General features: G+C 37.6%; 2 protein-coding genes across 4 annotated transcripts in view; one reads left to right on the top strand and one right to left on the bottom strand.

Moving 5' to 3' along the window:
- LOC128993853 (high affinity cAMP-specific 3',5'-cyclic phosphodiesterase 7A-like) overlaps positions 1 to 17180 on the bottom strand; it is a 99555-nt gene extending 82375 nt beyond the window's left edge. The window contains exons 1-2 of one of the 2 annotated variants that reach the window (XM_054417907.1): positions 16780 to 17180; positions 13405 to 13508 (exon numbers count right to left, since the gene is read on the bottom strand). In XM_054417907.1, coding sequence (XP_054273882.1) covers positions 13405 to 13506 — 102 coding nt within the window. In that variant the 5' untranslated portion in view covers positions 13507 to 13508; positions 16780 to 17180. Of the gene's footprint in view, positions 1 to 3531; positions 3606 to 13404; positions 13509 to 16779 lie in introns of those variants that run through there. The other variant, XM_054417908.1, reaches the window with a different exon arrangement.
- A 1515-nt stretch (positions 17181 to 18695) lies between these two features.
- Positions 18696 to 21589, top strand: LOC128994955 (uncharacterized). Of its 2 annotated transcripts, XM_054419808.1 has the most exons (4): positions 18696 to 18784; positions 19928 to 20299; positions 20753 to 20844; positions 21203 to 21589. In XM_054419808.1, the coding sequence occupies exons 2-4, from the start codon at positions 19934 to 19936 to the stop codon at positions 21297 to 21299; spliced, it is 555 nt and encodes a 184-aa protein (XP_054275783.1). In that variant the 5' UTR covers positions 18696 to 18784; positions 19928 to 19933; the 3' UTR covers positions 21300 to 21589. The 2 variants fall into 2 exon arrangements, with proteins under 2 accessions (XP_054275783.1, XP_054275782.1); XM_054419807.1 differs by lacking the exon at positions 18696 to 18784 and having other exon boundaries at positions 19798 to 20299.
- Positions 21590 to 22277: the final 688 nt, after the last annotated feature.

Genomic DNA, 22277 nt, shown 5'->3' with positions numbered 1-22277 from the left:
TTGTGACGTCGTGCTTCAGATCTTCGCCGATCGATTGTGAAGGGAATGTTAACATGTGACGTAATTGTTCAAAGAGTGACACAAATGGCTCAGTGGTGTAGTAATACGACAAAATTACTACATTTTAGCTCTATATATCAATCATATTGGTGGACTTTACCGCGGTATGTACTTGTTGGTATATTGAGAAAAAGTAACTTCTATTTCAGCAACAATATTATTATCGTTAGCCCACTACTATTATAACTAAAGACAATCGAAACTCAGATAAAACAGACTTTACAATACAACGAGAAGTATACTTTAACTATCCAAAGTCAATAGTTCAAATTTGCATAGATGTTATACACACTTTTGCTAGAAAAATTGTATTATTTATAACATTCAACACAAACTTCTAAACCAACAGTTTTATACATTGTTTCAAAAGAAACTACATTGTTTTGGCACTTTATTTGAAATAGTAAATTGATCCAAACCAAAATCTGAAACTAAGCGACGTTGTAGCCTCTCAGTTCAAAGGTGTTAAGAATCCTTCCTGGCAGACGTTGGTATTACAGATTCTCCCCTACCCATTTACGCTACAAGAAGCTTACAAAAACAAAACATAGTAATATATCTGCAATGTTTGCCAAACATAGGTACAGCCAGAGCGCTGGCTGGGTCGCTGGCCCAGACCGTGCCGCGGTTGCTTGGTTACTGTATCCCGGACGATATTTCACTCTGAATTCGTTACCTGGGTTATTTAATTGATTTATTTCTAAAATTGTACTACCCCAGTGTCTTTTGGGAGTGTAACCACTTCAATGAAATACGAGTTAGCTTTCTCTGATCATGAGTAAATAAATCACAGTGCCTTCACATAAAGTGCAAATGAAAATTTACCTGAGCTAAACTAACAAAATAATACTAACGGCGTAACGGGCGAAGGGTTTTATGGCATCTTTTACAACCACTACTCAAGGTAGAAATTCTATAGCTAATGATCTCATAAGATACCACATCGTTGGATTAAATTCTGTATTACTGTATATGTAATTCGTTTGATTGCACACTAGAAACAATAATTGTATCAAGTCCTTTGATAGTGATATTTCTAGAAAAACTGACAGTGTCGATCCACAAACTCGCAGTGTCACGTGTCAAACTCAATGTGCTGTGTCACAAATACACAGAGTTGGGCTACAAACTCACAGTTTTGTGTCAGTGGGATGTTGAAGGTGAGGAAGGCAAGCTTTATCGATTAGCCCGTGATTACAGCAGCCTAGGGGCGATATATCTAGGTCGCTCCTTTCCCGGATCACTTTTTGACGCCTACTTTTTAATGATTTACAGAAGCTGGTGATATTTTCCTTCCACGTGCCATCAAATACAAAATGTCATAAAAATTCTGTGCTGGCGATTTGGACCAGTTGTAGCAACCTTTCGTATTAAAAGTAAAGATACCTAAATGAGCCTCCTTTTCTTTTAGTTTGGCAAACGATAATTAAACGACATTAACGATACTATATTTATAATAAGTTTACCTTGCAATTTGTTAAGGTTAAAACGTTGATGTTTATGAACGCGAATGGTGTATATTTCAAAGCAGTTATTTCGATAGTTAAATTAAGCAATATTTTGTATTTTTTCTAAAACTTTAATGGGAATCGTATAGTTGACGCTAATGTTATAGTCACAACAGATGGGTAACAAGTTACAAGTTGCAAATTGGCCAGTCGCAGCGCTCGGTTACTGTGACAACGTAGTAACCGCATGTTACACACGGTTATCGGTTATATTGTTGTCTATTGACTTGCTTGTAGTTACATTTATACGTTGGGACATGTTGTATACCCAAAACCTTTTGAGGAAACCTAAAGTTTGAATTTTGAGGCAAACAAATTTTGAAGTTTCTTTTTTCATAAAAAAAACAAATCGAAATATGTACAGTGTATGGTTGAAGCTACAGTTGATTGTTGTATCATTATTGTCCACGTTATTATTTATTGGGTGACAAAACTAAGCCAACTGTCAACGTGTCCTGTACAAGTGTGTCAATACAGGTCGTGTCATCCACGTCTACAGCGCTACAAGAAACACGGCAAGTTTTGATGAATCTGAATTTCCTTGATACTTTTTTACCCTTCATCGACTCGTACATTCGTGACGAGTTATTGTCCAAGTTTTTTACACTACAGGACAGTGAAGACCGAGTATATAATGCATGAGAGTGGTTTAGTTGCTGGTCGAAAGTCTGATTCTTTGGATTTATATACGGAAAACTGAAAAGCAAGGCAACAAAAGCCTTTCTATGATGTTTAAACTACATTATTTACGAATACAGTATTAGTTTTTGCAAAATTTTCTTGTTGCGTCCATTCATTGACTATTGAATACTGAAGTATTTTATGTTAACGGTCAAAGGCTATTTTACAGCAAAACAATTGATTTGTTGTTGTAAATAATGGAGAACCTTTCGAGGAAAAGGAAGAAACGGGTGTAAAATGAATAGACTTACTACCGTATTGATAAGAATAAAGTTTAGTACGGTATTAGTTTAGTTTTCAAAGTTCTGACTTGAATCAAATTTTTAAATCAATTCTGACAGAAATTCTCTCTGAAAAACCGTATTTATTTCGAGAGAATCTTGGATCAGTTTGTAGTAAACAATTAAAACCTAATTAGAACTTGCTCCACAATGACTAAAAAGTCAAACAGATGACAAACAAAAGAGTGTTGATGTGTCAAAAGTTGGCCGTTTTTCGTGTAAGAGGCTCGTCGCCACCGTCGCCCAAAGTGGCCTTTTAATTGGCGGAGGAGAAGGGAGGTGTCAACAGCTCTGCACTTTTATCGACTGCAGCTATCATCAACACTGGCAGAGTCTCCTACTTGTTACAAACTTTAACAACACTTAGAAATATGTTGAACATTCTACGCAAAATACTAACGTCAATCGAAATAGTTCGTCAAGACACACGGTCAGTAGGCGATTTCAACATCGTGTAACTAAACAGATGGTGTATTATCAGTGTGTTAGAGTGAATCGGTAAATCTACGAGTACTTCTATCTAAGAATGTTCATCCTTTATAAAATCTTTTCTTGTACAATGCGTCAGTGATCATTGAATAGCAAGATGACCATCACAACATTTTTCTCGTGTAGCCTAAGTTTTCGTACAACAAAATTTAGATCTCCTTTATAAAGTTAAAAGTCAATATGGATCACTCAGTCAAAGCATAAAATTCCTCAAATCTTTGAGAACTAATAAAACTACTCAAATTTAAATTATTTGTTTTTTTAGAACATTTGACTTTTATCCTGTAAAGTTATTTATGTTTTTACAAAATGTTACGCTATTTAGATACTTTATACAGGTCTTGTCATGCTGCAAAATTAGGACGGACGTTAGAGATTTGAATAATCGCGTACGCCTTACGCAGACTTTATAAACACGCACCAACGCACGCGCACGTTCAGAAAATAAATAACGTAAACTAGGTCAGTGTTGGCCGACCCCTGACAGTGGTGCTGTGGAGGTAGATACTCACATGGTTGATGATCTGCCATTTGTTGGAGTTCCTACCGTAGCACATACACGTGGAGAAGGGTATCATGACTCGAGTAGAGGAGAACTGAGTTGTGAGCGACAGGTCGATAGCGAGGCCGCGCCGGCGTCCAGCCACCCAACATCTCCCTGTATGCATCTCCAGTAGACCTAATCTCCAACGGAAAACGCCACTATTCCTACACATCTTTGGACCAAAGTATTCGTCGCCACATCTTGTGCAACTACCGTAAACTGTTAAGTTGGGTGAGATGAATCGGACAATTCCTAATTTCAAGGGACAGAAAAGGGTTTACTGATTCCCGTACACAATGAGAAAGGTTTCCGTCAGGTAAAGCAAGTGATAACAATAAAGAATAAACAGCCAGGGCAAAAATGCGAGCTATTCTCCCCTAACTTAACCTTGACCTTAAATTAATCACTGAGGTTTTCAAGAGTTGAAATGCCGTTCATTGTTAGTTGTTCAGAGATTTGTCTTGTTTTTTAAATCTCTTGAACATTATAGATGCACATTCGCACCCATCGAGTCGTATTACTATCTCCAACGATAAAACTTATCTCCGCCAGATAAGTCCTCGTACAGTTTGACATGTGAATGTGAGTGTGTAAGTGTATGTTGAGTGCATGAAGGTGTGTGAAGTATGAAACAACGCGATCTCCACCGGTCTTCCATCAGAGCATTGTCATTCCTTGAGTGGCATTCCTCTATTGTCATTACACATAAAATCTCTTGTCTTAAAGTTTTACTAAGTCATAAAACAAATATTACGAGTATTACACGTTTTACTTCAACGAATTTTAATCGACGATGTACATGTGAGGTAATGACCAGCACATACGAGGACATTACTTTAAAAAATAAGATTCTGAAAAAAACCATAAACATCAGAAGAGTATATATCAACAAGACAGTGAGCCTCAAAATTATCCTCGTTGCCGATGCTCGTAGGTGAAATTGATACACGAGACGGCGCTGGTAGGCAATATAGCTACAAGGGACGGCGCTGGTAGGCAATATAGCTACACGGGACGGCGCTGGTAGGCAATATAGCTACACGGGACGGCGCTGGTAGGCAATATAGATACACGGGACGGCGCTGGTAGGCAATATAGATACACGGGACGGCGCTGGTAGGCAATATAGATACACGGGACGGCGCTGGTAGGCAATATAGCTACACGGGACGGCGCTGGTAGGCAATATAGATACACGGGACGGCGCTGTTAGGCAATATAGATACACGGGACGGCGCCGGTAGGCAATATAGCTACACGGGACGGCGCTGGTAGGCAATATAGCTACACGGGACGGCGCTGGTAGGCAATATAGCTACACGGGACGGCGCTGGTAGGCAATATAGATACACGGGACGGCGCTGGTAGGCAATATAGATACACGGGACGGCGCTAGTAGGCAATATAGATACACGGGTCGGCGCTGGTAGGCAATATAGATACACGGGACGGCGCTGGTAGGCAATATAGATACACGGGACGGCGCTGGTAGGCAATATAGATACACGGGACGGCGCTGGTAGGCAATATAGCTACACGGGACGGCCCTGTTAGGCAATATAGCTACACGGGACGGCGCTGGTAGGCAATATAGATACACGGGACGGTAAACAATAGGGACGTATTTTTATACTCTATACCATTTAGGTTAATATGTTTTGTTAAATACACTGTAAACATGCATTTTAATATTTGAATAGATAGATTATGTTTAATATTTTGTTGTAAATTTTTCTCCTTGTTGTTTGCCACAAGTACTTGTGGTCTGACACTGAGTCACGAGCTGTGTAAACAGCAGCGGAATGCAAAAATGTTGAACACCCGGGCCACCCCCTCCCCCAGTCACGTGACTTAGGACCACGTGACCAGCCCTTGTGTCGCATGCTGGCGTGCACGTCGCCCACACCTACAGTGGGGATGTATTTACCACCTTCCCAACCATGTAGCTTATTATAAGAAATGTAATTAATATGTAGAAAAATAAGTTTACCGTAACAGAAATAATATTTTTATGGTGTCAACAATTAGGATAATTAATATCTTAAAAATTAAAGTGCCATTCAGTGCAAATCTTTTTTTAATATGAACAATAGACTGGGATAAATAAATCTTCTGACAATCACATGATGAAATGAATATATTATCAATACCTACTTAATAAACAAAAAAATACTGATGAATTAAACTCATGAAATATATCATTACTTCCTTTAATAAAATAAATCTAAACAATTTAACACCACAAAATATCAACATTTTCTGTTTTAGAAGATTTAAATCTTGAAACTCACATGCTGATTAGGTATCAAAAATTAGATTTTTCCAAAGTTTTGGTGATTTTGAGATTTGGACATGATGACATTTATATGCTGCGGTTAGGCTATGTAGTTTCCATGTAACAAAGCAGCAAAAGTAGCAGCCACAATAATAATTGAATTGCTACTTATTACAGCTATGGTAAGTAATAACTTGTGGCCAAATCAGCTGATAGCAGTTACTTCTATCGACTTGTTTGTGGTTGATATCGTAATATTGTGACTACAGGTATTTGTTTTTAATGCTATTTCATCAGTGAGGCTGGTTCACCGTGCTCCTGCTCGAATTTTATGATTATCTGATCCAAGGGATTATCTTTGTTCTGAATTTTTATTTAAATAGTCATAAAATATGACTATTTGTAATACAGAATGTCCAAAAAAGATTAGTCCATACAATGCCATTTCCATATCAATCCATGTGTGAAAGTCCCATTTTTCACATTTTTTAAATTCTAACTTAAGGCTTCTGAAATTTTCTCTTTTTGTTCACCAACGGAGATATTTCTGTTTGGTGGGTGCCCTTTATTCACCCTATAAGATGAAATCACTCGGGTGGCAAACGAGGAATGTTGGACAGCATCGTGACGTATATTGTATTTGATAGTCAACAATTTCAATTTTAAATCACAATATCTATTCAGATACAACACTTATCAACTCAGCAACAATTATTTTGTAAAACTTAACTTTTTGAGCATAGGATCGATACAATTGACACAGGTTGAACATTCTATGTTAAAAATTAACCGTATGGATTAATGGATACCCAATACATCCTAAAGATAAATTATACATCATGTACCAACAGATGTACCCCAGTACACTCTTGCAGAAACAAGGCGAGCGAGGGCGAGAGTGTACCCGGTGTGCTCGGCTTCTATCGCCCTTACTCGGGTCGCCTCGCCTTGCCTGCTCTCCATCTGGAGTCGGTTTTGTGACACGAGTCAAAGGACCTGAGACTGCACGAGTACTGAGCATATAAAGCATTTCCATTTCGACTGCGATACAAAGGGAGAATGTACGTACATGTTTACTTCACATGTAATCTATGCCGAGCTCTCGGCCGAATTACTCGACGAGCGCCTCAGTGAGCACCATCGTTGGTAAGCATCTAGACAACAGTTTACTGGTACAGTAGCAAAAACAAACCCAGCAACTAAGTGGCGTGGGCTTTCAGCTGCCTTACACATCATGAGAAATTATCTAAAAGAAAATTTATAGCCTTAATACAATAAGGAGTTTTTTTCCATTACATTCTTTTTCCAGCTGTCCTATTAAACAAATATTTACAACGGGGGTGTCATTTTACAGCTCATGACCTAGCGGAGAAATGAATGGTAACTTTAGGGCATCGCCCCTCTTGCGGTTGATTTATTCCTAGAATTTGTTTTCAAGAATTCAGTGATATTGGACCCACTTTCTTTATAAAGGTTTAAATGTAAATGGTTATTTAACAGCTGATCGTTCAGTTGAATATCTAACCACAGTCAGAACGCAAATAAAACAGGGAAATAAGTATGAAAATTGATTTTAAATAGGCAACTTTTGTAAAATTGTAACCTGATTGAGATAGGTAAATCACTCTTCAAGTGTAGGCCTAGAAATTTAGTAAAAAAAAATCAAGAAATTTAGTATATTGTAAATTAAAGGATTTATTTACCTAATGACTGTCTAACAGTAAACTACATAATTTTTGAAAATTAAAAGGGCATTATTAGTTTTTCACGGGTACCAGTTTTGAACACAATTAAAACTTGAACGGGCCCGCCTCGTGGAGCAAGTTTCAACCCGTTCAATAAGAGAAGTTCCATCCTATATATGTGCAAATCTATTGAGAATCAGTCAAATACTCCGTAATGGCAATAACCTGTATTTTTATGCTGTTTCATAATGAATGAAAATAAACTAATTCAAAGAAATGTTAGAACCAATTGCAGTAGTTATTCTTTTAAATAGAAGATAATATCAGTCCCATTTAAAATGCAACATTAGCTGTAGTTCCATGAGAGAAAAATCCTACACTCGTCTCCATTCATACTTGGCCAGGCCCACTTTTATAAACAGGCAGACTGGGCATATGCCCAGGGGCGCCGAAGGTTTGGGGGCGCCCACCGGGTGCCCCTCAACCATCGCCTACCTGCACTTAGGAAAAAATGGGGGCACTGCTTTTGGGTTTGCCCAGGGCTCCACTGACCCTTATTGCGGCCCTGTACTTGGCTAAAAATAACTACATTCGTATGGTCGCCATTTCAAACTAAAGTGTTAAAATATTAAGGGAAGGAACCACATGTTACTAAACAGCCTGCAATATCCTTCTATAACTAGTCCTACAAGGGGCTGTAGTATTCCTAGGGGAACTGTACTTTATCAAAGGGGCTCTAGTTTCAGCAAGGACACAGCAGTCTAGGGTGACTGAACACAGGGTAAAGTTTCAAAAAAGGACTGTGATCTGTGGAGAGACTACATAATTGATCGATAAGAGTGGTAGTTTCAAAGGGGGGCTTTACTGAAAGATCAAACAACGAGATCTAGCCAATTAATGGATTTGGCTATGGGATGATGCAGCAGATTCCTATGCCTAGTCAGTGCCGGATTTAGGGTACTAGCGGCCCTAGGCCAAATTACTTGAGCGGCCCTCCCCCTGTGGTGGAAATTCCTTGAGATAGCGGAAGTAATCGTGAATATCTCCTATGCATCTAGAGGACATCATTATCGACACCCGTGATCGCGGACATCTCTCCTAAACCAAGACAAATCCATCATAGGTATCCGTGACCGCGGCAAAATCGTAAACATCCCCCGCGGGCTGCAACAAAGGGACATAATCCTCAACAGTCACAACCGCGGCGAAATCATATCCCGTGGGCTTTGACCTTGAGGACATCATCACCGTCACCCGCGACCACAGTAAAATCGTGAACATCTCCCGCGGGCCACAATCACGGGGACATCATCATCGACACTCGCGACCGTGGCCAAATCGTAGACATCTCCCGCGAAGCAGCAATCACGGGGACATCATCATCGACACTTGCGATCGCGGCAAAGTCGTGTTAAAAATATCTCCGGTGGACTGCGATCATGACGACATCATAATTGTCCCCCGCGGTCGTGCCGAAATCGTAAACAACTCCCGTGAGCCGCAATCACGGGGACAACATCATCGACACTCGTGACAGCGGCTAATTCTTGAACGTCTCTCGCGGGCTGCGACCATGAGGACACATCGCCGTCACCCGCGGCCGCGGCTAAATCGTGAACGTCTCCCGTGGGCCGCAATCATGGGGACATTATCATTGACAACTCGCGACAGCGGCTAATTCTTGAACGTCTCCCGCGGGCTGCGATCATGAGGACACATCGCCGTCACCACGGAAAACCAACATGTGATCGTTGCAGAAAACATACTAATATAACCTTATACTATAAGGTTATAGTAGTATGTTTTCTGTGCCGTCACCCGCGGCCGTGGCAAAATCGTGAACATCTCCCTTGGTCCGCGGAGACATCATTATGGTCACCTGTGATCGCTGCAAACTGGTGGTAAAAAAAAAAAAATTTTTATCTAAAAAATGTTTTTCTCAATCCTCTGCGGCCCCCTTCTGCTTGCGGCCCTAGGCCGCGGCCTAATCGGCCTAGTGGTAAATCCGGCACTGTGCCTAGTCTGGGGTTATGTGCAAAAAGGTTTCAGAATTTCAAAGCGTGACCATTATTTAGTTGTTGCCACTTCCTAGTTAATTGCATCCTTAAGATCCATCAGGGTTTGTGAGTGTAGAGATGCAAAATTTAGGAACGCCGCAATGAAAAAATTCACACATGCTCAAATCTGGTGGGGACCATTTTGGGTCACAGAATATCACGGAAACATAAAATACCTAAATCTTCCTTGATGCATAATACCATAGACAAAAGAATTCAATTATAAACTGACAAAGGAAGGTTCCACGATTTGCTCAATGTTCGTCGATTCGCTGCCGTCGTAGACTCGCCGCCTGCTACCAGCACTACCACCCTTGCAAACGAAATGCTACAAACTTATCAGACCCACTTTTCAATATGAGTACGGTTGAAAAAAGTATTTGAACTCCCGTAATTTTAACAGAAAAGCCCATTTTTTAAAACTCATGGACATTTAAAACTCTGAAAAATAATGGAACAATCCCCAACTCCCTGGATTCGGCGAACACGCAGGAAACATGACGGTTTTGACCGCGACTACAAGAGACGATCATCATTTTGTGGCGGCCAAGGATAATGTTTCCAATTCTTTCGCTATTGTATATTTTCAATCAGTATTTTTCAAACCAGATTTTGACCTGACTTGATTTGGACCCAAAACCCAAAGGTTTTAAACAATTTTACCTAGCCGGCCCAATATTATAAAAATTTAATAATTTTTCAGATAGTCTTTTCTAGACTCCTAGGTCTGTGGGTAAAAACTTGAAAACAGGACAGTTGCCGTCCCTAGCTATTTATACCTCTTCCACCATCTATTCCTGCTCCAAATAGTTTTAAAATGATTTATTATACCTTCCTTATAATAGAAATGTTTATGTTTTCCGATTATAATACTATGTAGTAAAGAAAAAAGTGTTTGAAAAGTTCCAAAATGGGTATAGTTATTGCAAAAACCCTGTCCCCTAGGTTAGAAGTTGGATACATAAACTTATATTTTCAGTAATATTAAGGCAATAAATTTTAAATATTTTGTTTAAATTAATTAATAATGTTAAAATATTGACAAAAATTACCAAAAAAACTTTTTAATGAAATTATACTGGCAATAACGATCGTTAAAAGTCGTGTCCCTGGCCATTAATGTAATTCTGGGTTCGAGGGTAGGAACCAGTTCTCGTCAGGTCTTTCAACCCTATCGACTCCGGTAAGATCAATATTTCGGCCTCTCTGTGTTCGTTGTTGACTGTGGGTGAAGTAGGTTTAGACGTTATGTGATGCTAGGCTTTCCAGTTTATACAGAAAGTCTTGATTTAAAATCTGTTTTGTAAGAGTTAAGTTTTTGTGTAATGATCAGTATTGATAATAACTGTTACAATAAGGTAAATAACTTATTCAAAACTACAAAAATATAAGACAGACGCATACTTAACCAAACTTATGGCCAGCAAAGGGAACTATGGCTTCTATGTTCTATTTTAGGTACATTTTTGTAATGGTCGGTAGTCGGTACTGATAATAACTGTTATAATAAGGCAAATAACTTATTTAAAACTAAGGAATTATAAGTCAAACCCATACTTAAACAAACTTATGGCCAGCAAAGGGAACTATGGACTCTATGTTCCATTTTAGTAAATGACGAGAGTGAAAATGCTAATGTCGGTCACTATAATTTGGGTCACAAAATCTGAGGATCTGATGTGTGACCTACATTGCTTTTGGTGAATTATGTGACCCAAATTACTTCTCTTATGAGTTTTCAATGTCGAGAATTAATTTTTCTGTAACCCACAATATAATTGAATATTATTTCTGTTTACTGTCTTTACTTTACCTATTTTGATGATGGACGGGATTATACAACAATGTGGGCGGTGAGAATTTGGCTCCTAGATTTGCAATAAAATTACGAACCTCGCCTAGTGTTATTAGCAGACGATAATAACAAAAAGGTGACACTTTTATGATAGGATAACACAAGTTTTGTTTAATACATAGAAGATCTCCATTTATGCGTTTGAGTCACTGTGTAATGTAAGTCCCCTTACCTGCATTACGTGTGACGTCAGTCACGTGACCTACATTACTTGTAATTTGGGTCACTCAATTGAAATGGTGGGTCACATGGTTTTTGTATGCATACAAATAAAATCGCTAACTTTAATGGTCATTATTAAGTTAAAAATTAGGTATACTTTTCAGTATATTGTTTAAAGAAAAAAATATTGCAGCCTATAATTTGTATTGTGAGTAAGATAAAAAATATAGAAGGATCCTACATTACAGCAATTTTTTAGAGTTTTATTTTGAGTTTTTTAACATCTTGTATATTTATAGCAATCACATTTTTCACACTTAGGTATTATTGGGTATCTAAAAGCTGTTGTAATCACAATTTGCATAATTCATTGTAGATATCCTTGTCAAAACTTAGGATTGTTTGTGTGACCCAGATTACTCAAAAACCAGAGGTTGAATTTCTCTTCAAAGCAATAATAAATTTATGTTATTAATTAATTTTAGAGTTAATAAGATCAGGTTTATGAACTACAAAGGCTACACATTAGAAAAAAATAGACTTAATTACTATTGATGAGTATTTATTTTCTCAGATATAGGGGACAGCAACTGTCCTGTTTTCAAGTTTTTACCCCTATCACATTGAGGGAAAACAGGGGTGAGTTCATCAAGTTGAAGCAATACCAATTGTGTATTCTAAACCTCCTTTGCTACAGCCACCGAAGTAGCGGGGATCTCTTGAGCGAGCTGCCAACGGCCCTCAGCATATAAATAACACACTAGGGTTTAACACCATTGCTCAGGTCTGATTAAGAATAGTGTGAGTATGATAAAAGAAGGTGTCTTCCCGGCTAGAAGAGAAGCGAGCGCCGTTGATCAGAAGTTCAAAATATCTTTTCATATAGGTCTAGGGACTCCTGTCTCAGTGAAATTCGTAGAAGTTAACCAAATGGGTGCTTCTTTGTAAGTAGCAGGACTGGTCAGACATTTTGCTAATTTTTTAATCTTTGTGTACGTGTATCCATTGAAAACTCCATTTTATGAACAAGTAGCCTTTTTAGCAAATTTCTCTAGAGTGAAGAAGCTATCACCGTAAGTGGCACAGTAAAACCTATGCCCGGGACTGATTTACTTTTTTATTTTGACGTGAATGAGTTAACTTGAGTAAATTTTGTCCGATTTTGATGAAATTTGGTTTAAAGGTGTAAGGCAGCACGTAAACTTGAATGAGTTTGCGAACCAGCATTAATCGGACAATGGGAACGGGGTTTTAGAGGCGGTTTTATAACGTAAAAAATGGTTTTTCTCATTTTTGACCCTCAAAGCACAACATTTTCAAATTTTTCTCCAGACTTTTATAAAGAGCTTAAAAAAACAAATAATTTAGTATATAAAAGAGTTTTTGTACGGTTATTGGGAACGGAGAAAATACAAAAATTGTAAATTCAAAATTCCCAAGTTATTTTTATGGAGAATATTGTAAAATGTTGTAGTTTGCTTGTTTGGCGGGGGTATTTTATATCATGAGATGATGTGGAAGAATAATAAAAATATGCATAATTAGATCAATAAAATAATCTCTGGAGCATGTAGAGTTAAGGAGTTTTTAATATAACGGAAATAAGCTGAAACTTTGTGAACTGTTTGTTCAGTAATGTGTAGGATCGTCTCTACTCTTATAAATACCTGGATAAAAAATGCAGTGATACCCAAACCCCCCCCCCCCCCCCCCACCAATCACCACTCAAAAAATTTTTGAGAGGTACCGGAACACCGTTCTGACGCAAATCGAGCACTGAAAATATGAATAAAATACAGGAACTTACCAAAATCAACCAATGTGGCGGCTCCACCAGCCAAACAGCATGGCGCCTTGAGAGAACGCTGGAAGGTACCTTGATATCCAAGGGCAACTTTGGGAGCTTCATTGCTGAAACAAAAAAATATAATATTGGAAAAGGTTTCAAAAGGCCCTACCCCTGCTTATCTTTAACTTGACAAAGTCAAATACTTAAAATTCAAAACAACAAGTTAATAAAGTGGGCCTATCAATTTATCTAGCCTATTTTCAGAAAAGGTTGCATACTGCAAGTGTATAAAATGATGAATTGGGATAGGCCTAGCTTTAAAATATATAGCCTATATACTTGGAGTACGCCAGCCCAGTTTGGTCACCCTTCCACCTAGGGCCCATCAACAAATTCGAAGGTAACCAGAAGAAATACATCAGATTTCTCGGTGCCGTCAAGGCATGCGGTACCGTGAAGTCCCAGTGGCCGTCTTCCAAAACAATTTAAACCTGCTAGATTTTCACTTGAGCCGCTGTGTGGCAGACGTTGTTTTCCTCCACAAACTTCTCAATGGCCAAATTGACTGTCCCGCCTTACTTGCCGAAGTGGACCTCCATGTGCCTTCTAGAACCCGTTCACAAGATCTGTTCGGCAAGAGGCACTTCAGTAGCCAATACGATTAGCCTATCAAGCTCCTCTTGCAAGATTTCTTAGTCTTGGAAACACTTTGGGGGCCAGTATCAACTTCTTTGGAGACACCACGGGGACTTTTTGAAGGAAGGCCACGGTCCGGTTTACTTCCCTGCGCCAGCAACAAATTTTATTATACCGTAGGTTGTTATATATTTGTTATTTATAGATAGGCCTAGGTTAGAATATTTATTAATCAATGTGCATGTAAAATGAGTGGTGTTTCTTGTCCTCTTGTCTTGTTAAACTCTTAAAATATTTATTTGTTATGTTGTTATGTTAAGTATAGTTGTTATGTTGTTTGTGTTTATTTATCTGTTATTCATCATACATTTTGTAACTGTATGTATTGTAATTGTAATTGTATAACTGCATATTTATTATTAATTTAAGATTATAACTATCGTTACCGGTACTAATCATATTTGTAATGGTCTTTGGCCGTTGGAATGGGAATAAATAAATACTAGGCACAATTAAGTTAAGTTATATTCATTATCATTGGTTATGTTATAGCCAATACAGAAAAGATAAGTTAATGAATAAAAAAGTAAAACTTCCTATTGAAAGCTTTACTTTGATCTAAACTTACGATCCACCGGTTAAAAAGACCTTTTAGAAGTTCTAAGTTATGTGCCCACAAAAGAGAATAAAATAATTTGAATGCAAAGTTCTATTGAGTGGTTCAAATGTTATTTATTTATAATACAGTATAGGCCTACGTAATTTTTAAAGCAAACAATCCGCATGAAGTCCGGTATTCCTTCCTCACATGCCTAAAAAACTCAAGTTAAGCCTAAGAACTGATTAAGTTTAGTTAACATTGATGAAACCTTACTTGCCTTTTGATGTGCCCTTGAAGTTTGGTTATCTTTGCATTGTGAATGAATTTGCAACATTTGCTGAGTGTTTACCTACTTAAGAAGTTAAAAGTTAACGTAGTTGTGTTTTCATTTCCCATTGTTTCTTACCAAAACTGACTCACTTGGCAAAGTTTAACTAATGGTAAAACAGGGGATTTTATTATCTGGCGCAGATCCTTGGAAACCTTCTGTGCACTCTGTTTAGTGTCTGGACTTGACAATTAATAATTGTGTTTGGTGGGGTTATTAAATCATAACACTTAACCAGATTTTGTTCTTCTAGGTCTTTGTGCCTTTTAAATATAACCTAGGCCCTATTTATGTTTTAAGGATTTTAAGACAACAAGTATTTTTGACAATTTTGTTTTCCGATATTGGAAATGGAACCAGGCCTAGGCCTGTAATGATAGAAAAGTTATAGACTAGACAACTAAATTGTCTAGAACTAGTAGGACCTAAACTAGTATTACAATCCGTAAACGAACTAGTAAAACGTTTGGTCGTTGCGGAAGTCTATGGCAAGATTTTCTGCTGCTTAGAGCTTTGACCTTAGTGCCATTCTTAACCTCAATGATTTACTCTCTGGCCAACGATCAATTCCAAGCGCAAATTTCCTGTGGTGGTTTTAAACTTTCTGTTGGCAAGGGTCTTTGTGGCAGCTGGGAGATTGTTGAAGAAACGGATGGCACTTCCAGGGTATGAGTCTCGATTTCTAATGCGATGTACTTGCGAGAAACATCAAGTTGATTTTGGCCTCTTGTATTGTAGCTGTGTATGTCAGCCCTTGTTCTGTATGTTGTGTACGTTCTTGATTTCCTGCATGCATGCCCATATGTAGTGGCTATAGATGGTCAAGATGCCCAGGTTTTTGAAGATGGGTTCGCTATGCTTATGGCGATGGCTGCTTGTCATAATGCGCACAGCTGTCTTCTGGAGCTTCAAAACTCTGGCTGCTCCAGCAGCGTGTCCCCAGAGATGTATGCAATAAGAGGTATGACAATGAAACATAGCATGGCAGGCCTACATCAGAACAAGGTAGGAACCTACGTACATACTTATCAAATCTCCTCAGTAGAAATATGACACGAGCCAGCTTAAGTTATCGCAGACATGTTTGACATGATCCCTCCAGTCCAGTATTGGGTCAAGGTAGAAACCCAATAGTTTAACACTCCCACCGATGTTGTTTGGGGTGCGTGACAGAGTGAAAGTCATCCAGTTTGACTTGGCCTCAAATTCATTCTTTCAGATTATTTTTTGCTTGCTCCATTGCAGGGACCGGTTTTTTCCCTCTGGTATACAAGGTACCTAGTATTGTCAGCAAAGAGCACAAGATTTCCATACCTCCCCAGGTCGTTTTAAAATGGCAATCAGGAAGAGAAGTGGCCCAAGAACTGAGCCCTGAGGGACTCCGTGTGGAACCTCCCTTTCTGAGGATTTTGCACCCTTTAATGTCAACCACTTGTCTTCTGTCACTTAAGCTAAGTTACTGAGCATGGAGAGAGATTTACCTCTGACACCAAAAGCGAAAAGCTTAGGCTATCGACAAGGATTCCATGAGGAACACAGTCGTACGCTCAACTCAGATCACACAGTGCAAGAGATACTAAGTCGCTGTCTTCAAAAAAGTTTGCGATTTCATCAGACAGGCCTATGACTGAAACTGCTCCAGTAGTGGACTTACCCCGCCAAAAACCGTGCTGCGAGCTACTAAAAAGGTTGTTTGACTCAACCTGAAGTAATTGCAGGTTTGTTAACACCCACCTACCTACCTACCTACCTAACTTAAGTTACTTGATAAACTTAACTTACATTATTGGCAAGTAAAAGAGTACAATAACTAGGCCTATTGACTTACTTTTTCCAAAGGGTTTAAAGGACTTTCGCGCTCAAATGAATCATTTTCTTTCTGCCAAAAACATCCTAAAACAGGTAGGCCACCTAAATTAACTTGCTGGCGATGTGGTGTGCTAAGTTCACATACGATTCCACCTTCAATTTTTTTATTTAAAGTAATAAAATATGACAAAATCAATCAACTACCGTTAATTTTATGAGTCTCTTGTTAATTTAAAACACAAACTTTCACTTGAATCTATGCTATTATTGTCACTTAACCTCTAACAAATCCAACTTGATGACACTTCACTACGACACATTCACGAAAAGCAAAGCAAGCAAGCTACAAAGAAAAGACAACAACTACACAAACAACGATCCTCACGACCAACATGAGAATCCCTCTACTGGGGCTACTGGATTGTTAAATCCCGTTTTGTTTTATCTCGCAATCTATTTCAATCCCTGACATAACCTTAAAATTTAAATCCCATTAAGGAATAAAAATAAAAATCCAGCATAGATATGATATAAACTAAAACTAATGTGCTGCCCTAAAGCGGCAATCTAGGGGACTACGTACGTTAGTAGAATAGTTCGAAGTTTTTTCATAAGAGTGCAGCAGCTGTCATAACAAAGTCACGTGCTGCCTCCAGCGGCAAAAGGGGAACCACCAATACCAAAGCAAACAGTTTGAGGTATTCCCAAAAGAGTGCAGCAGAGTTGTCACGTCACGACAGAGATATGTGCTGTCCCAAGCGGGAAACTTCAGAACTACCAGCAATATCAACAATACAGTAGTTGGCATTGTTGGCAATTAATTTTCTTATACTTCATCAATCTTTTCTTACAAGTTAATTTACAACAGACCCATTAACTTTAGATACAGCAAGTGAAACTAGTCATACTTTAACCACAATGGTCATTGATATTGAAAGGGAGCATTCTTATCTATGCTGTAATATTTCAAAGTTTGAAGCTTGTTTTGATGTTTGCTTAAGTTGTTAACATTTGGATGTGTTATCTTAAAAGTAGACTAAATTTCTTATGATGCTGCAATATCTAAATTACTCTTTTCATTATAGCACATTGCCAAAACCATACCACTTTGGCACTTTCTACATAACGGGTATACTTCTGCAGAGAACCTGATGTAGGACCATAGTTTGAGAAGAAGATATGAATGAAGGTGTATACATAGCCCTAGTTCTACTACACAAAAGGCAAAAATTCTATAGTGAACTATTTAAATCTATGTTTATAGATAAAGATAAGACTGATAAGAGGGTGTTTTTAGTTTCCTTATAGATAGGCACCTGATGGACAATGAAGTAAAATTATGAATATTTTGACTTTAGGTTAACTAAAGATCAATTTCCCCTGTCTTGGCGACTTGGTGTGTGACATAGCATTGAAACCAACAATCAGAAACTTATTAAAATGTTGATTTAAATTTTTTAATCAATATTTATATTGAAGAAATATTTTATCTGATAATATATTATAGGTTCTCTGCGGAGTAAATACCCATCCAACTAAAATAATTACAAGGTTTTTGAACATGGGAGACTATTAAATTCCATGTTGATGGCCCCTGGATTACTATATTCGGATTACTTGACGAGTTATTGTACCATTATTAGTCACGGGAGATTACTCGAACACATCCTTAAGGAGACTTTCAAATAATTAAAATTATTTTATCGATCCTTCTCCATTCTTAAAACTACCTGGTTTTAGTAATTTTCCTCATCAAATATAGAAATTTCATTCATCTCAAGAACAAGTGCTGGACCTGTTTTAACTAAATAATGTATGATTCTGCAGCTCAATTTAATAAAACATTAATTTTACAGCTAATAAAAAATAAGTACTGTTCCATGATATGATTCAGAAAACAACTTGATAAGATGAAATGATAACACAAATTACAGTTTAAGCATAAGCATCAACCGACAACCAGTCTAGATGCAAGATGGGTGGTGTTTTAGTTTCAATTCCACGTCTTTCAAGAACATCCATCAGTAAGTGTTACCTATATTCTACTTTGTATTGCTTGGTTGCACTTTGAGAATTTGCTAAGACCACAATCTTTAATTATGTCTTAAGCAGTGTCGACAACATTTTTTTCTACTTTTTTAGGTTTAATTTCTTGATTAGTGCTTTACTGTTCGGTTATATGACTAGGGGACGAGTTATTGTTTATGATTAGATCGTATTATTTGGTTAAATGAGGTTTTAAATTACTGAAATAACAAGAAACATATTGTAACAAAACACAACCTCTGCAGTACACCGTACAGGACTAACAATGAAATTGTCTTCTGTTCCATAAGGGTGAGAAATCTACTAAGGAGTAGGCCTATGTTTGTTTTGTTCTATGTTAAAATCCATGCCAACAGCTGATTGATTTATCTCTTGACACAGAATATTGTCATTAGTTGGTAGACCATCTCTACAGATTGCACCACGTTTTTTGGATTCAAATTTTTACATTGGAATGGTAGTCTACACTATGTATAGTCAATTATATAAGACACCTTATGCCTTTCTAGTGCCTAGCTTTTACTTTTTTTGCTGCTTCATCTACACAAGTTATTGGACATTGGTGAGCTGTTTAACAGAAAGTCAGGGAAATTAGTCAGCTGACAAACAATGGAAATGGACCAATTCTATTTGTAAGTTTTAGCTTTGGCGATTGATACAACTTCTGTATCCAATAGTCAACAGTTTTTAGAATATAAATATAGACTGTCAAAGGAAGGTTCCGCAATGTGCCGCTAGAGCGTGCTCGGTATTCGATTTGCTGCAATGGTGTGCTCCGTAACTACACGGCACTCATTCAGCTCATTCAGGGAGATTGAACTGAAAGACCGTCATTTTCCACACCAGAAACTATTGATTATGTCACATCAATCATGATCAAGGGCAGTCATCATTAAAACTACTTCAAATTCAAATAGTTTATTGCCATTAAGTATACATGTCATACAATAGGCCAGGTCAATGGAGTCAATGGAGATAGAGAATACTTTCATCTGATGATTTGCTCTTTATATAATCCCAAACTGTACAAACTACTGTTTATTTTATTATAAAATATTTTAATCTTTTAAGACAATTTTTACAATTGTACTACATATTACAGTTGTATTTTCCACTTGCAGGCACAGATGATATTCTCACCATCAGTGATATTAGTGGTAGTATCCATCATAGTGAGAGTCATGGGACAATACGCAGATGAAGTCGATGAACTCTTTGACCCTTGGAAAGATAACTGCGAGTCGATGAATCCGGGAAACTTTACCAACTCTTCGGTGATCCCTCGTGAACCTCCGATGCCCTACCGGGTGTCGCTCAGCAAGACGGAGATCACAAACCAGCAAGGGGTTTATGTCACACTGGCTGCCTCGGGCAAAAACACATTCCAGGGGTTCATGATCCACGCCATAGACTTAGGGACAGGAGAAGCTACAGGCCAGTTCGATAACCATGATGAGGATATTGATGTCTTCACGTGTTTTGGCCATTTGGATGTGAGTGTTATAATGCAATTGAGCTAGCTTATCACTGAGTAACTTAACTCATTTTACGTAGTATTCCATTGCTGTCCTTACCTCGTTTCTTCGTTTGTCTTCAAATATATAATACAGTGGACAGCCTATGGAACCATCTGCCCACAAAATATTGTGTTTCTTGAGATACAGTAAAAATTGTTCCTATAGATATAATTGTGCATAAAGTGGTAATAGTACATTGATAAGTATCAGAACAAAAACAAATCTGCAATGTTTAACCCACTGTCTCAGATAGCGCTTTTTTAGTAGAACAAAATAGACAAAAATATAGATAATTCTTTGAAGAAATTTGTTCAAGTTGTATTTATCTATAAAAAAATAAATGCAACATATTCCCTAAAAGAACTCTATACCGTACAACACATTGAGTGCCATGTCATTGTCATGATTGAGTGAGGCAAATTGTTTCAGAGCACAGCTATGCACGTTAATAACACTGACAAAAATTCAGTGAAGCTGAGATGGGTTCCAGATAATGACGAAGTGACTTTTGTCAATTTTTAGTAAGTATTTATCAAATAATCACAACTATTGAAAACTGTAAAAACTGTTTTTATTTTTTATTTAGGCTTGGCATGTTACTTAATATTTTTACAAGGTTACAAAAAATAAATGTTTGGACAACTGATTCCATCTAATATGTGAAAAAAACACATAAAGAAAGAATGATTAACAGGTTATCAATTTTGCTTGGACACTCCACTTATGAACCTACAATAGTGGATAAGTGACTAAATATGCTAATATTAAGTACGTGTAAATATCTATCCAACTAAAATGATTAAGGATTTTGCAACCTACAATCTGTAACTGCAATCATTTCTTGAAATTATCCAGTTGTTTTCAATTATTATTTTTTAGCGTTACAGTGGCAGAGATTGTGAACCCTCTTCGAAACTACTGGATGCGACAGAAAGCTGGTTCAATGAAAATCGTCAAGACGCTAAGATCATTTTGACATGTACAAAGACTTTTCAAACACTTTTGCTACACATAATTTCTCTTCATACTATTAGATAATACAGAAGTTATCGTAAATAACTCATTGAAAAATAATCATCTTGTCTTGTAGTGTTAGGCTATGTAAAGCAACTATATTTATTGACTAGCTGTGTGCCCGTTCTACGCACGGGGATCTTATCGTAGCCAGTTGAAACCTTCTTATATTAAGAACAGCAGTTGATTTGAATATTTTCAGATATGCTGGCAAAACAATTATAGATAAACCTTCGCAAATACAGTATCTGGCAGTTTAATCCAATGATTAAACTAAAAAAAATGCTTTATAGATCTATGAGGCATAGCCCTAAGGTAGGCCTGAAAGTTACTTTCCACAATGGTTAAAAGTATATAAGGTACTACATTAACCTCACAATTTAACACTTTATTCGGGTTGACATTTTTCATTATCAAGGTGCGCTTGTCCTTTCCGTGAAACACTGAGAAAAAAGGACATTAATGCGTTACCAACAGACATACACACACAAATCCAGAACTTAATTAGGGAATTTGCTACGCTTTAAGCATAACAAAGTACATATAAAATTAGTATTTGAAATCTTTGTTAATTTCATCAAATTTACCTCAATAGAAAACTAAGGATTCGACTTGATGCCATTTCCTTATCCACACCCTAATTCAAATATCCAGCCTGTTTTGGGGCCCTATTTTTGAAATGGTTGACAGTTGAGTCAATCGTCAGCACTCAACTCAACCAACAACATGATTTGGTATTTTTGAAACCCAACAGTTGGGAATCACTAGTTGAGAGACTCGTGGTGGAAATGTAGAGCATACGACCGTCAAAAATTCAGATGACGTCATTTTGAACCAATCACAATGCAGAGTTCTTGCGGACTTCGCCTCTTCTTACTCTAAAATCTGGCAGCTAATCTCAATCTGCCATATTTCAAGACACTGAGGTAAACTGTCAACT

The sequence above is a fragment of the Macrosteles quadrilineatus genome, unplaced genomic scaffold, assembly GCF_028750875.1.
Source record: "Macrosteles quadrilineatus isolate MER2022 unplaced genomic scaffold, UCM_ALF_1.0 Scaffold_5__1_contigs__length_97177068, whole genome shotgun sequence".
NCBI lineage: Eukaryota > Metazoa > Arthropoda > Insecta > Hemiptera > Cicadellidae > Macrosteles > Macrosteles quadrilineatus.
The sequence above is the reverse complement of the archived record's forward strand: the minus strand, read 5'-3'. Positions and strand labels throughout refer to the sequence as shown.